Source organism: Sinocyclocheilus grahami, unplaced genomic scaffold, assembly GCF_001515645.1.
Source record: "Sinocyclocheilus grahami isolate Dianchi unplaced genomic scaffold, SAMN03320097.WGS_v1.1 scaffold851.1, whole genome shotgun sequence".
Classification (NCBI taxonomy): Eukaryota; Metazoa; Chordata; class Actinopteri; order Cypriniformes; family Cyprinidae; genus Sinocyclocheilus; species Sinocyclocheilus grahami.
Window position 1 is genome coordinate 83885 of NW_015506030.1, and position 14363 is coordinate 98247.

Here is a 14363-nt window from a genome sequence, read left to right on the forward strand (position 1 = left end):
CTCTCTCTCTCTCTCTCTCTCTCTCTCTCTCTCTCACTCACTCCACCCCAGAGAGCAGGTTAAAAGGACACGTCCAACACTGTTAAACTTACTTTATATGCACACACTCTCTCTTTAGTTTGAGATGATCCCAACACTAAAATCCATATGGAACTTGAAGAATGGGATGGTTCTTTTCTTCACTCCTTTGATTTTTCTTCCACTACCAGTGGTCATCAACACAAGGGTATGTATCACACGAAATTTCCACAACCTTTTAATTCAACGCTGAGTTCTTACACTTGTCTAATTATTTATATTATGTAGATTTTGCATGCTTTTGTCTGAGGTTATAATTGTTAGTTTTTTATGCACCTGTCAAATGCTGCATTAACTTAAATGAAAATGTATTCTGTGTTTAATACACACTGACTACATTCATACCCCAAGGCCTCCATGTACAATAATTCATTGTGCTTCAAAATTGTTTTTTTAACCCTTTGTCATTGTGTATGTTCAAGCACATAAGTCTAAATTCCTTACTCAGAGTCAATGTGTTGTGATCATAACTCTCATGTGCATATTTGAGTCAACACTCATAATAACTGGATCTAAAACTACAATGGGGGTCCAAAATACATAAAATAATAAAACAAAGAACATGTCGCCATTTTAAGGTCGCTCATACAAAGTAAATACATTTGTGATACTGATATGAGAGCTTCTTTGTACAAATGGTCAAAACAGATGTTCTTGCTTTCACTGAAATCACAGGATACACTTTAGATAAATACAAAATAATGCTGGATAATGAGTGCCGCTGTCATTAAATGTTAAAATACCAAGACACTCTGAAATAAAAAATATATTTAAAAAATCAACTTTGCCTCATGGTTAGTGTTTGCATTCCCCAACATGATCATGCTGATGATAGCTTGGCTCTAAATTATGAGTTTGATAGACAATTAATTTGGTACATTTTACTTTTTTCATTTTCCAAGCAAAAGGTGATATCAAACACTAAACTTAATAAACTTAAAAAAATTAGTCACAAAATGGTTACAAATAAGGATGAGGTACAGATCTAAATGCAGAAATTAATATTTACACAAACTCAAAACTGGAGGCCTGGAGGGCCGAGGTGGAGCCACAGGCTCATGGGACAGAGGTGGAGACGGGGCCTTGGCAGGCTGGGGTGGAGCCAGAAGGAGTGAGGACCAAGGTGGAACCGGAGGGAAGGAAGACCCCGATGGAGCCAAAGGGATGGAGGGATGAGACGCACCTAGAGGAGTGGAAGACCATGGTGGAGGCAGGTCGACGACTGACCAAGGCAGAGCCAGAGGGACAAGGAAGCCTGGTGGAGTCCGAGGACTGACAGAACATGGTGGAGGAGAGGGAACTTGGAATCAAGTAGGTGCTGAAGGGTCAGAAAGGCCGAGGTGGAGTCCAGGGAGTCCAGGGCTCGGAGGAATGAGGTGGAGCCATGGGACCGATGTCCCAGGACAGAGATGAAGACTGGAAGATCTGAGGCTCATCCACATTGCAAAGTGGAAAACAAGAGTCGAGGAGCTGGAGGGAACCATTGGAGGCACAATCAAAAGACTGTGTGGTTTTGGAAGAAGCGGGAGAGGGAGGCTGGGCAGGAGCATCAATGACGACACAGACTTGGTACTTGGCAGAACCAGCAGAGACACAGGAGATTCAGGGCTGGCCGGAACCAGCGGAGACACATGAGATTCAGGGCAGGGTGGAACCAGCGGAGACACAGGAGATTCAGGGCTGGCCGGAATCAGTGAGACACAGGAGATTCAGGGCTGGCCGGAATCAGCGAGACACATGAGTTGCAGGGCTGGCCGGGACCAGCTGAGACACAGGAGATTCAGGACTGGCCGGAACCAGCAGAGACACAGGAGATTCAGAGCAGGGCGAAACCAGTGGAGACACAGGAGATTCAGGGCAGGGTGGAATCAGTGAGACACAGGAGATTCAGGGCTGGCCGGAACCAGCGAGACACATGAGATGCAGGGCAGGGCGGAACCACCGAGACACAGGAGATTCAGGGCTGGCCGGAATCAGCGAGACACATGAGTTGCAGGGCTGGCCGGGACCAGCTGAGACACAGGAGATTCAGGACTGGCCGGAACCAGCAGAGACACAGGAGATTCAGAGCAGGGCGAAACCAGTGGAGACACAGGAGATTCAGGGCAGGGTGGAATCAGTGAGACACAGGAGATTCAGGGCAAGGTGGAATCAGTGAGACACAGGAGATTCAGGGCTGGCCGGAACCAGCGAGACACATGAGATGTAGGGCAGGGCGGAACCACTGAGACACAGGAGATTCAGGGCTGGCCAGAACCAGCGGAGACACGGTAGATTCAGGGCAGGGCGGAACCAGCGGAGACACAGGAGATTCAGGACTGGACGGAACCAGCAAAAGCTCAGGAGATTCAGGGCAGGGTGGAAACAGACGTTAAAAGTGTGGTGCTGGGTGAAGCAGACTTGGTGCAGGAAAATGAAACAGGCAGAAAACACTCACTCAATAAGCACTTCATCATCAGCCATTGTTGAGGGGGTAGGGCTCCACGACATCCCCTCATACTCCACCAGTAATCCAACCGGCACAAACAATGTTGCTGGCTCACACATCTGTTCAGACGTGGTTGGTTTGGGCTCCAGGATTATCTGTGGCTCTGGCTCTCGTATAATGTCAGACTCAGGTGGTGGGCTAAAGCGTCGGTGCAGCTGGGCTGGTATGCTGATCTCTTCACTGTTACGGATGGTAAAGGGGGAACCATTATGGAGGAGTACCCACTACACATACTTCATGAAAATCCCTAGAGGCTCATTTCTAGGCAAGCGCAGTTGTCATCATAAGGAACGAGGTGTTAAAGGTCCTGAAACTCCTGTGTGTGCATCTCAAGGAACTGGTTCCCCTGCGTGAGGATAAGAATTGTTTTTGTTGCTAGATCCATTCTTTGGGATCAGTTCTTCTGTCACAAAATTATTACAAATAAGGATGAGGTGAATGCAGCAATTTAGATTTATTTACACAAACTCAAAACAAGAACTGAACAGAACAACCAGGCTAAACGCAACGAGAACTAACCAAGATCAAAAGAAAACACAGGGCTTAAATACACTGAAACAAACCAATCAACTAAATGAATAGCAGGTGCAAACACTCATGAACCAGTAACTATAGAAATTAATGAACACAGACTAAGGAAACTGATCTAGAAACAGTGAAAACTCAAAGTCCAAAAGCAAACACAAAACACAGATTACCCGTAACAATATCTAAAATGTGTCTAGAATCATACTAGCATGTTGTTTTTAAAGAGCACATGTTTCCATCGTCCAGGAGGCCAGCTGTGCCTACGTGATCATACTGATGGCAGTTTACTGGTGTACTGAGGCTCTTCCTTTAGCTGTCACTTCACTGCTACCTGTTGTCCTCTTCCCCATGCTTGGCATCATGCAATCCAAAATGGTAAGTTGGTTTTAGTGTTTCCGGTTAAAAAAAGGTATAAAATTAATGAAGAGACGAACAAAAATAAAGCACACATCAAAAAGCTACGACTCTGATGTTGTTCTCTAGGTGTGTATGCAATACCTGAAGGACACTAACATGCTGTTTGTGGGTGGACTGATGGTTGCTGTGGCAGTTGAACACTGGAACCTGCACAAACGCATCGCCCTGAGAGTGCTTCTCATTGTTGGGGTGCGCCCAGCGTTGTAAGTTAAACCCTGTATTGAGCACAATCACTTATAGATTGTTAAATCCAATCATTACTCATATAGATTTCACGTTTGTATTCACATTCTGATTGCTTCCTCTGTATTAATACAGCCTGATGCTGGGCTTCATGGGGGTGACAGCTTTCCTCTCCATGTGGATCAGTAACACGGCTACTACGGCCATGATGGTCCCCATAGTGCAGGCTGTGCTGGAACAGCTGAACAAACAGGAGACAGAGTCGTCACGGATGACCTGCGGTGAGGGGCGGCCCCAGGCCCCTGAGGCGGAGTACAAACAGACAGCAAAAGACAGAGACAGAGAAGGTCAGGCGAAGAATTGATTGTGAGGTCCAGGCAATAAGATTAATTTTAGCAGTACATAGACTACTGTTCAAAACATTTTTTGAAAGAAATTAGTACTTTTATTCAGCAAGGAAGCATTAAATTATGGAAGCCAGTTTTCACCACAGAATAAATAAATGAATGAATGAATGAATGAATGAATGAACATTTTGTTTCATGCAATTTTGTCAGAATTGTGAGATACAAACACAGATTATTTACTTTTTTCCTTGCTATTCCGAGTTCATATTTCACAATTTATGAGTTTATATCTCGTCATTCTGACTTATTCTCTGAATTCTGAGTTTCTCTGAATTCTCACAATTATGAAAGGTAAAAGAAAATACTTTTTAATCTCATAATTCAGATTTTTTTCTCACAATTGAGAATTCACAATTCTCACAATTCTTTTAAGAATTGTGAAATTACATCTCACAATACTGAGTTTATTTCTTGCAATTCTAAGAAAAAGCTTCTGAATTACAAGAAAAAATAAATAAAAATCACAGGTATAACTGACATTTTCATTGCAATAATATTTCACAGCATAAATGTTTTTATGTTGTGTGTGTGTGTGTGTGTGTTTAACTTACCGACCACAAACCTTTGAACTGTAGGTTATGAGAGTAATGTATCATGTTTCTTAAACTTTTATCCCCCAGGGGCTTTTTTCCCCCCTCATCATCTCACCAACCCCCCATTTTTGAACAGTATCGTAGTTTTCATTTCAAGACACAATTTTCATTATTGGATGAACTATCACTTTTAAGTACATTCCCTATTTCTTAGTGGTGCTGCACATGCTGGATGGTTCACCAGAGGCCAAGCAAAATGAGTCAGCAGAGAAGCGCCTCATGGCTAAAGGCATGACTCTGTGTGTGTGCTATGCGGCCAGCATTGGGGGAACAGCCACACTCACAGGCACTGGTCCTAACCTAGTACTGAAGGGTCAGATGAACCAGTGAGTACTGAATAAACACTTTACTTCTACCATTTTTGTTTCAAGTAACTGAACCCTTTGCTTTATTTTCCCCCAGATTATTTCCTGAGAATGGTGATATCATCAACTTTGCCTCATGGTTTGGGTTTGCCTTCCCCAACATGATCATCATGCTGACGATCGCTTGGCTCTACCTTCAGTTCGTTTTCATGGGATTCAAGTATGATAGATAATTAATTTGTTACATTTCACATTTTCCTTTTCCACTCCTTTAAAGAAGCACATTATTCATGTCTCAAGCATTAGGAAGACATGGGGGTGTGGGGCAGTAAAGTCTGAGAAGGAAATATCCGCCTATAATGTGATCCGGGAGCAGCATCTTCAGCTGGGACCAATGTGTTTTGGCGAACTCAGTGTTCTAGCTCTCTTCAGTTTGCTTGTAGCATTGTGGTTTACTCGAGATCCTGGATTTGTGGAAGGCTGGGCAACACACACCTTTAACACTGAAGCAGAGTATGGTTTACACTATAAGCTTAGATCATTTATTGCAAAACTTTTTCAAAGACACTTATCATAGACTAAACTCAAATAATTAAAAAATTAAAAATAAAATAAAAAATATGTATAAAATATTCAGATATTCCCAAATTATTGAAATAATAATATGACTTTTTGGGGTTTAATCTTGCGTACATATAGATATGTGACAGATGCTACAGTTGCAATCTTCATTGCCATACTGCTCTTCATTCTGCCATCAAGAAAACCTCGGCTTTGCTTCGGGTCATCAACTGGCTCTGAAACAGGTAAGAGGAATTTACGCAATGAAAAAGTCTACACAGAAATCTCTTGAGCCAATCAGTGCAATATGTTGGACAGCTGAGTGTTTGGATGTACTGTTATTGTTTGCTATGACTCACTGTACTGTACATATTAATTTACAGAGCCTCAACTCTATTCTGTGCCCAGTCCGGCTTTGCTCTCCTGGAAAGTAGCTCAAAAAAAGTTACCCTGGAACATAGTTTTGCTCCTAGGTGGAGGATTTGCCCTGGCCAAAGGTAGTGAGGTGAGAGTTTTATGCACTCAATGAAAAAGGAAAGATTCTGCTTTAAAATGATAATTTTCTCCAAACCGCTACGAAGATAATTATTTAATTTTAAATAAAAACCTGAGATTTTTAATTAGAGATTTATTCAAATATAGTTTAATGACATAAAAAAAATTAAAATATAATGTGTTTATAATGTAGCTCATACAGTATATTTAACAATACATTTACGATAGTGAAAAGACGCTCTATAAAGGTACAGTCACATTAGTGAAATTTCACAGGCAAAAAGGGTCTATTGTCCATTGTAAATAGTGCAGGAATGCACAGAAAGATTTCTGTTTGTCAATAAAGCTAATTTGCGAGACCAACTTAAACCCAATGTGAAATCTATGTCCGGAGATGTTTTACCCTCATGCGAAACTCTCAATCTCATGGATTTCTATTGAAATGATTTCGAATGCATAATTTCAGCAAGCAACAGTGATTGGATATTCAGGTCTCAAACTGATAGTGTGCATCACATGTCCAAAACTTCTCATAATTTACTCTAATAATAAAACATTACTAAATAGCTTAAACATAATGATGTGTTGACTGTAATCATCTTTATGATGAAAATGGTGAACACCTTCCATTATTTTCTTTATTTACTTCGTTTGAGACCTGCATCTGACTTCATATATTTCTTTTGTATCTTAGGAGTCAGGTCTATCCAGATGGATGGGAAACCAGTTGACTCCCCTACATAGTATCCCTCCCTGGGCCATTGTTATCATCCTGTGCCTCTTGATTGCCATTTTCACTGAGTGTACCAGCAATGTGGCCACAGCAACCCTATTTCTTCCTGTTCTTGCTTCTATGGTAAGACTTGAATATAAAACCAGCTGTAAAAAACTTTAGTAACATATTCTGATACTAATCAAGTATTAGGTGGTCAAAAGATGGGAAAACAATTTAATGAAATAAGACAATCATATCTGTACTCTCATTTTTTTAACCTCAAAGGGGGCAGGAGCTTAAATTCGTGAAATAACATCAGCCGTGAAGTTGTATTGCTCACCAGCTGTGCAATGCTTCAATGAAATGGTGGCCTCCATGCAGACATGACTTGTAGTTTGTTATAATCTTTAAGAATTACAGCCCATTTACAGACACTTTGTGACAAGCTTTGGAAACACTCACTTAGATCAGAGACAGCATGAGTCAGTACTGTCCACAATAAAATATTGTTCAAATATTGATTTTTATAAATGTGTGTCAGACATTTGTGTTTCTGTTTCGCAGTCTCAATCGGTTGGAATCAACCCTCTGTACATCATGGTGCCATGCACACTCAGTGCGTCCTTTGCGTTCATGTTACCTGTAGCAACTCCGCCAAACGCTATAGTCTTTTCCTACGGATACCTCAAAGTTTCAGACATGGTGAGTTACAAAATCTAGCAACCAGCTTTATTTTAGACAAGAAAACCTAACTGTCTTCCCTGGTTTTCTCAACCCAAGTAGCAATTTGATTCAAAGTGTGTTTAAAAGCTCATCGCATTACAGAGGAACCAGTTTATAATATCAGCTGCAAGACATCAATCCTTTATATGTAGTTATGTCAGTGACGTAGCATTTTTAAAACAAATGTGGCCCTATATATAGACAAACCACAAGTCATTTTACCACTTCTAACAGATTTTCCTTCCCAGCTGCTCCAGTGACCAATAATCTCACTCAGTGATATTTAACATTTTGATTTTTCTCAGGCAAGAACTGGCATGATGATGAATGTCATAGGGATTTTCTGCATCACCTTATCCATCAACACCTGGGGCAAGGTCTTGTTCAACCTAAACTCTTTCCCTGCATGGGCCAACCAAACAGTAATATGATGGACAGTACAAGGCCAAATGAAAACCAGCAAGCTGCTTATTTTCTTTGCTTCACTCTCATAAATGTCATGGATCAAAGCTGCAACACAAAACAAAGAAAATGAAATCTGCCATGTCTTGCAGGACTATTTTGCACACTCATAACCTCTTTCACTTAAGGGCCTGACTAACTAAGCAGCCACATTTATTACAGTATGTTTGAGTGTTTGGGGTCAGTATGATTTTTTTATGTTTTTGAAATAAGTCTCTTATCGTCACCAAGACTGCATTTATCTGAATAAATACAATAAGCACAATCATTTTGAAAAAATACAATAAAAACAATGGTATTGTGAAATATTTTTATTTATTTAAAATAAATACAAAGTTCTGTCATGAAACTAGATGGCGCAGGCTGATAGGTCTCAAACTGATACAATGACATCATCATTTACATGTCGCAGCTGATTGGTTTCTTTTTGCATCAGCAGCCAATGAGCTTTCTGCTCAACATTCAAATGCTCGGCTAGTGCATGCTGTAGCAGTTCCAGCACGCTTCAGAAACCCTCCACTTTCCCTAGCTGCACCTGTATAGATCTGCTATGGGGAAATTTCATGTATGTTATACATGGGGGTTATTTCATATATGTTATTTGCAGCAGCAGTATTTCTTACATACTCAAAGCAGCATGTCTGTGGATGTATTGGCAGTAGCAAGTTTTGGTACTCGCTCTGCCCCAGCAGCGTAGCAGATCTATTCCGCCAAGACCAAACACATTAACATTGCCATGTATAATACCATGTTAAACTCTCAGAGAGAGTTTCTATTTTAATGTGTAATTTACTCCTGTGATGGCAAAGCTGATTTTTTTAGCAGCCATTACTCCAGTCTTCAGTATCACATGATCCTTGAGAAATCATTCTAAGATGCTGCTTGATTGGCGCTCAAGAAACATTTATTATCATTATCAATGTGGAAAATAGTTGTGCTGCTTATATGTTTGTGGAAACCATGATGCATTCTTTGTTAGGATTCTTTGATGAATATAAAGTTAAAAAGAACAGCATTTATTTAAAATATTAATCTTTTGTAACAATGTAAAATGTCACTTTTGATTAATTTAATGTGTCCTTGTTGAATGAAAGCACTGATTACTTAAAAAAAATTTAAAAATGTAAAAAATCTTACTTACCCCAAACTTTTGAACAGTATTGTATATGATCATCACATTTAGGTAAATATGCAAGTTCAGTACTGTATATACATCAACAAGTTTTTATAATTCAACTGAAAACACCAACTGCACCTATAGCATCAAAATGACTTGAATATTTGTAAAATGAAAATACTGCACAAGTGGAAAGTGTATGACCTTAACGCACATGCAAGAATGGTCTTTCGGAGTTTAATTCACACATTTCCAGTGTGATGTGTGAGTTCATTGATACACTGTATCTCATTATGTTTGATTTTGCCATACTGCAAGGCTTACTAAAACGTTCTTTTGGAATTTTGGAGAAATTATGAGAATAAATAAATTAGATATGCAACTTGAACTTTGTACACCAAGTACACTAAAACTACAACTTTCATTAAGTTCAAGAAGTTTCATTAAGTTCAAAGTGATTCCGCCAGTACAAATTAAATGTGAAGCAAAAACTATTTGAGGAAACAACATGGCACAGAAGTAATAACAGCAATGGCAGTGTTCTATAAACACTGAGTCCTATAATATAGCTCAGCTAACTCTCTCTCTCATGCGAGCAGAACCAGAAATGCTCTTTGTCACTTAAAAATAAAATGCCAGTCTAGAAACAAAGCAAACAGATTTTCACAAAAGTGCAAAGTTTCCTTCCAGAAAACACAGAACATTGCTAACATATTAGAAACTAAATAATAACATTCTAGGAATTTACCAAAACTTGTTAAATCATTGAATAAGTGCAATTTTAAACATGTTTTTTTTTTCTTTTTGCCCCCCCAGCGATAAAATTGAATTACAGAAAAAGGTCCTCAAAAAGGTCTGCCGTTCACCACAACATGCCTGTTTTCTATTTAAGAAATGAAATTGTTATAGGGCTTACAAGTAAGCTAAAAAGCGGTTGGGTGTGACACACTCTTATTTTGTTACATCTCAAATGTACTAAATGCTTAAAAAAGGCTTCCTGTTTTGGTCTAATGGTTGTCATTTCATAGACCTGGTGACTACAATATGATTTTTCCATGACCAGGTATATCATTTAAAGTATTTAGGGCTCTCAGTGTAGAAAAATAATACTTTTATTTTAGTCTCACAGGCTGCTTTTATGTACATTATCGAAGCGAACTATCTACAGAATCAGGCAGGAGAAAGACATTAAAATGTAATGCTCTGAGAAAGCATGAATGTGAAACTTAATGAAATCTCTAATTTCAGGGAATAATTTGGCCCCTGGTCATTACCGGAGTAGTGGCAAATACCCTAATTGCTTTAATCAATATCTTCCTCTTTGTCCTGGACATGGGTGTTACGTGAGTTTCCATAATATTTGCTGTTAAACTACAGGACAGAAAGTAACAAGAGAACTTACGACTATGTGTATTTTATCTGCAGTGGATCAGCAGCTGCTAATACAATCTCACAGTACAGTTTGACGATCATATTGTTTATCTACGTCCGATGGACAGGTCTTCATAAGGATACTTGGCCTGGTGAGTTGGTGAGAAATCTGTTATTATATGACCTCTCTTTATGTGTGTGTATGCAGCAGCCACTGCAAGCTGATATATTAAAGCATTTCTTTATTTCTGTATAGGTTAGTCGATGGACTGTTTGCAGGAGTGGGACTCATTCATCCATCTGGCCCTTCCAAGTATGCTCATGATGTGTGCACAGTGGTGGACATGAGATTGGAGGACTGCTGTCAGGTTAGAGTGCACACTTGTCAAACTGTTATGCAACATATTTAGAGCAGGTCTAGAAGATGTCTAATCATTTCTTTAGTATTATTAGAGCTGATATTGGAGTTGAATAGACCACAACTCACAGGATGTTGAATTGGAATAACAGAAAGAAGTTACATTATTTAATTAGCTCGCAAAACATAAATGCATCACTAATTTTGAGTAATTATGACTTGAATATGTTTTTATTGCATTTTGTTTATGACTTTGGGGTACATTTCTGGAAAGTGTTCTTATATAAATATAAAGTATATCATTTTAAATCTAAAAAAAATATTTTTAAAATATGTAAATGTATGAAAAATAATGTTCTTTGATTATTAGTATTATAAAATGTTTCTGATAATATGATTATTTATGTGTATGATAACATGAAATTGATATAACATAAAATGTATTTTTAAAACTTACGGCAAACAAATTAATGTCTTTGTATTTGATTTCATTTTAATTCTACTTTCTTAAATTCAAAATTTAATTACAATTCTGCATTTTAATTCAGAATTAACTTGAAATGAACCCTGTTCCTAACCTTTGTATTTTTTTATTTTTTTTATGGCAAGTCTGATAGGTGAAGTGGAGCTTGGCGCTCAGTCAGTTGTGTATGAACTGGCAAATATTGCATACATGGTATATATTCATTAGTGTGAAAGTGTTTTATTTCAAGGTTGTATGAACATTTAAAGTCAGTGGCGTGTGTTCAGTTCGCTGTAGAGTTCAGTGTAGCTGGCAATGTGAGAGTGGGAAATGCCATGGGAGCAGGAGATGTTGCTCAAGCCAAGCTCTCTGCCAAACTCTCTATGATTTGTGCAGGTAATACTAAGAAAGAACAACGATTTTAGATTTTGTTTACAGAAAATCATCATTTTATGCTTGTTCTTTGCTAATAGGTTGCTTATACATCACTTGTGGTGATGTATACATAACTAACTACTGTAAATTATTTTCATAACACGCTAATATTCTTATGGAAATGTGGAAATTATTTTATTTTATTTCATTTTCAGTGTCTGTTGCCGTGGTTTTGGTAACTGTCGTTGGTTCTTCAAAGAATGTAATTGCTTATATCTTCACAAATGACAAGTGAGTGTTCTTCCTTTAGTTAAAAACATTTGCTTCTTAACTATTTTTCATAATTATCTCTTTCTCCTAATATCTCTAGTGCTTAAGTGGTAACTCCAGAATGAACTTTGTTCATGTAGTAATATGAACTTTATGTATTTAAGGCATTTTACATTTTCTGTTGAGAAAATAGGTTTCAGATTAACATTTTTACAAACATAACTTAGTTATAACTTTTCTAACTTTAATTCTTTTGCATCTAGAATTAACATAATATTAACCTGCTTTGAAAAATAAGTATTTTAAAGCCCCACACTCATACAATTCATAGCCTCAAAGTCATAAAATAGTGTTATTTTGAAAACAGCATTTTGAGAAAAACAAGACTAATATTGGGGCAATTGTGTTCTTTCCTTCCTCTCAAAGAGACATCAAATGAGGGTTGCCACAGTAATGGTTTTATTCGCTCCTTTCCATCTTCTTGATGCCACAGCGGTAAGTCATTAGCAGAGTTGTGTTAGAGCACTCGCAGCACTCATTAGTGTTAATAAAAAAACTGACAACACCAACACATCGATCAGGAAAGTGAAGTTCAAACCTTAATTATATTGGATGTTATCCCTTATACAGACACATCTGAAACTACACTGCAAAGGGTCATCTGGGGAGAAAATGTTAATTATTATTTCTTCCTTCAATCCAATCAGGCAGCAGGTGGCAGTATAGTGAAAGGACTGGGCAAGCAGAAGATTGGGGCAATCTGCAACCTTGTGGGATATTATGCTGTTGGGTTTCCTACTGGAATATTTCTGATGTTTGCTGCGAAATGGGGAATTTTTGGTGAGGCATATATGTAATGTAATAAATAAAAAATATATATTTTCTGTCAGTTACATCTTATATATTATTAATTTTATTATTGGTGTTAAATAGAATGTATTATTATGTTTATATATTATATGTAATTAATTCACAAATTGTTTTTATCTTAATATTAATAAATTGTGTGTGTATATAATAATAATAATAATACTAATAATTGTATTTAATATTTATAATTATAAGTATACATTAAAATATCATTTAAAATTAAAATGAATATAAAAATGTATATGACATGTAACAGAAAAACTTAACTAATAATAGTAAATTATATTTCTAATAATATTTATTATATTAAAATAGAAATATACATCAAAATTAGCATTTGAAACATTTTTATAATGCTATTTAATATTAATATGTAATTCTGTTTGTTTGTTTTTTCTGTTTCACTCTGTCTTGCATTTTATGTAAACCATTACTCTAGTCTCCTCAAGGTCTGTGGACTGGCCTGTTAATTTCCGTCTTCCTTCAGTCAGTGTTCCTCTCTGTCCTTCTTTTCAAACTGAACTGGAAGAAAGCCTCTGAAGAGGTGAGGAATATAGGATTTCCTTTCATTAAAAGTTGATTTAGTCCTTTTCCAGTGCACTTAAGTGAAACTTTTCACTTTCCAGGCACAGATCAGGGCTGGTGTGCTGACGAGAGGGACGGATGATGGTAAAATGTTTGTTGTGACACTAACAACTCAAAATGTCTGATTGTATTTAATGAGGCATGCTAATAAGGAATTTTCTTGACAGGTGCACAAGAGGACGGTGGATATATTGAGGGCTGTGATGCAAATAATGCTACCGATATGGGTGGACTAGTGGATGAGCAGACCGATGCACTAGTTGCTACAGTGAAGGTGCAGCTGCCACTGAGTGTGTTAGTGCTGCGCCGCGGTCTGGTTCTGGCAGCTATGCTAGCGCTCCTCGCTGCTGGACTCATCGTTAAATTCTTTCTTAAGAGATCAACATACAGAACTACCACATTTTGCTATAAGTTTGATTGTATCATATAATAATTGCTGTTAATAGTGTTCATTGTCTGTTTGATTAATAGATTTTTCTGTACATTTCTGCCATATGTACTGTAGGGTATCAGACCGAATCAGACAATTTAAGATTTGATAAAGAACAGTTGAAACATGAGGAGCCGAATTCCACAGAGGCCCAAGACACAGGATGTTCGTAAATCAGATCCTGGCACCACAAGCCAGTCTGAAGCAAGCCTAACCAACCAACTTTCACAGAACAGCTTTCAAAATTAACACAGAGAACACACTGATCATAACGTCTCAGGAAGGAGATTGTCAATTTTGGGGCAAGTAAGCAAGATTAATGGTCAAAGAAATGCACAGCATGGCCATCATGTAAACCAGTGATAGTGATCACGAGCTCTTTGGATTGACTTCCCCCACCTCGGAGACAAAGAACAGACTGAGATTCCTTACAGACCTCTTAACCTCTGGTCTTCATGTTCACATACATTCACAGAATGGCACAGAAACTGCCTTTCCATGCACCTAAATGACACTAAAAGGACTTGTGAGCAACTAATCATTTCTATGCATAACTCCATATCATGTAT

General features: G+C 38.0%; 1 protein-coding gene and 1 pseudogene across 1 annotated transcript; both read left to right on the forward strand.

The window, feature by feature from the left end:
* The first annotated feature begins 124 nt into the window (after positions 1–124).
* On the forward strand, positions 125–8002 carry LOC107562952 (solute carrier family 13 member 5-like). The gene is made up of 12 exons (XM_016247712.1): positions 125–226; positions 3341–3469; positions 3578–3714; positions 3830–4041; positions 4849–5020; positions 5097–5219; positions 5300–5512; positions 5699–5805; positions 5944–6065; positions 6750–6911; positions 7335–7472; positions 7799–8002. The coding sequence occupies exons 1-12, from the start codon at positions 125–127 to the stop codon at positions 7922–7924; spliced, it is 1743 nt and encodes a 580-aa protein (XP_016103198.1). The 3' UTR covers positions 7925–8002.
* Positions 8003–10210: 2208 nt separating this feature from the next.
* LOC107562948 (multidrug and toxin extrusion protein 1-like) lies at positions 10211–13740 on the forward strand (annotated as a pseudogene).
* The last annotated feature ends 623 nt before the right edge of the window (positions 13741–14363 follow it).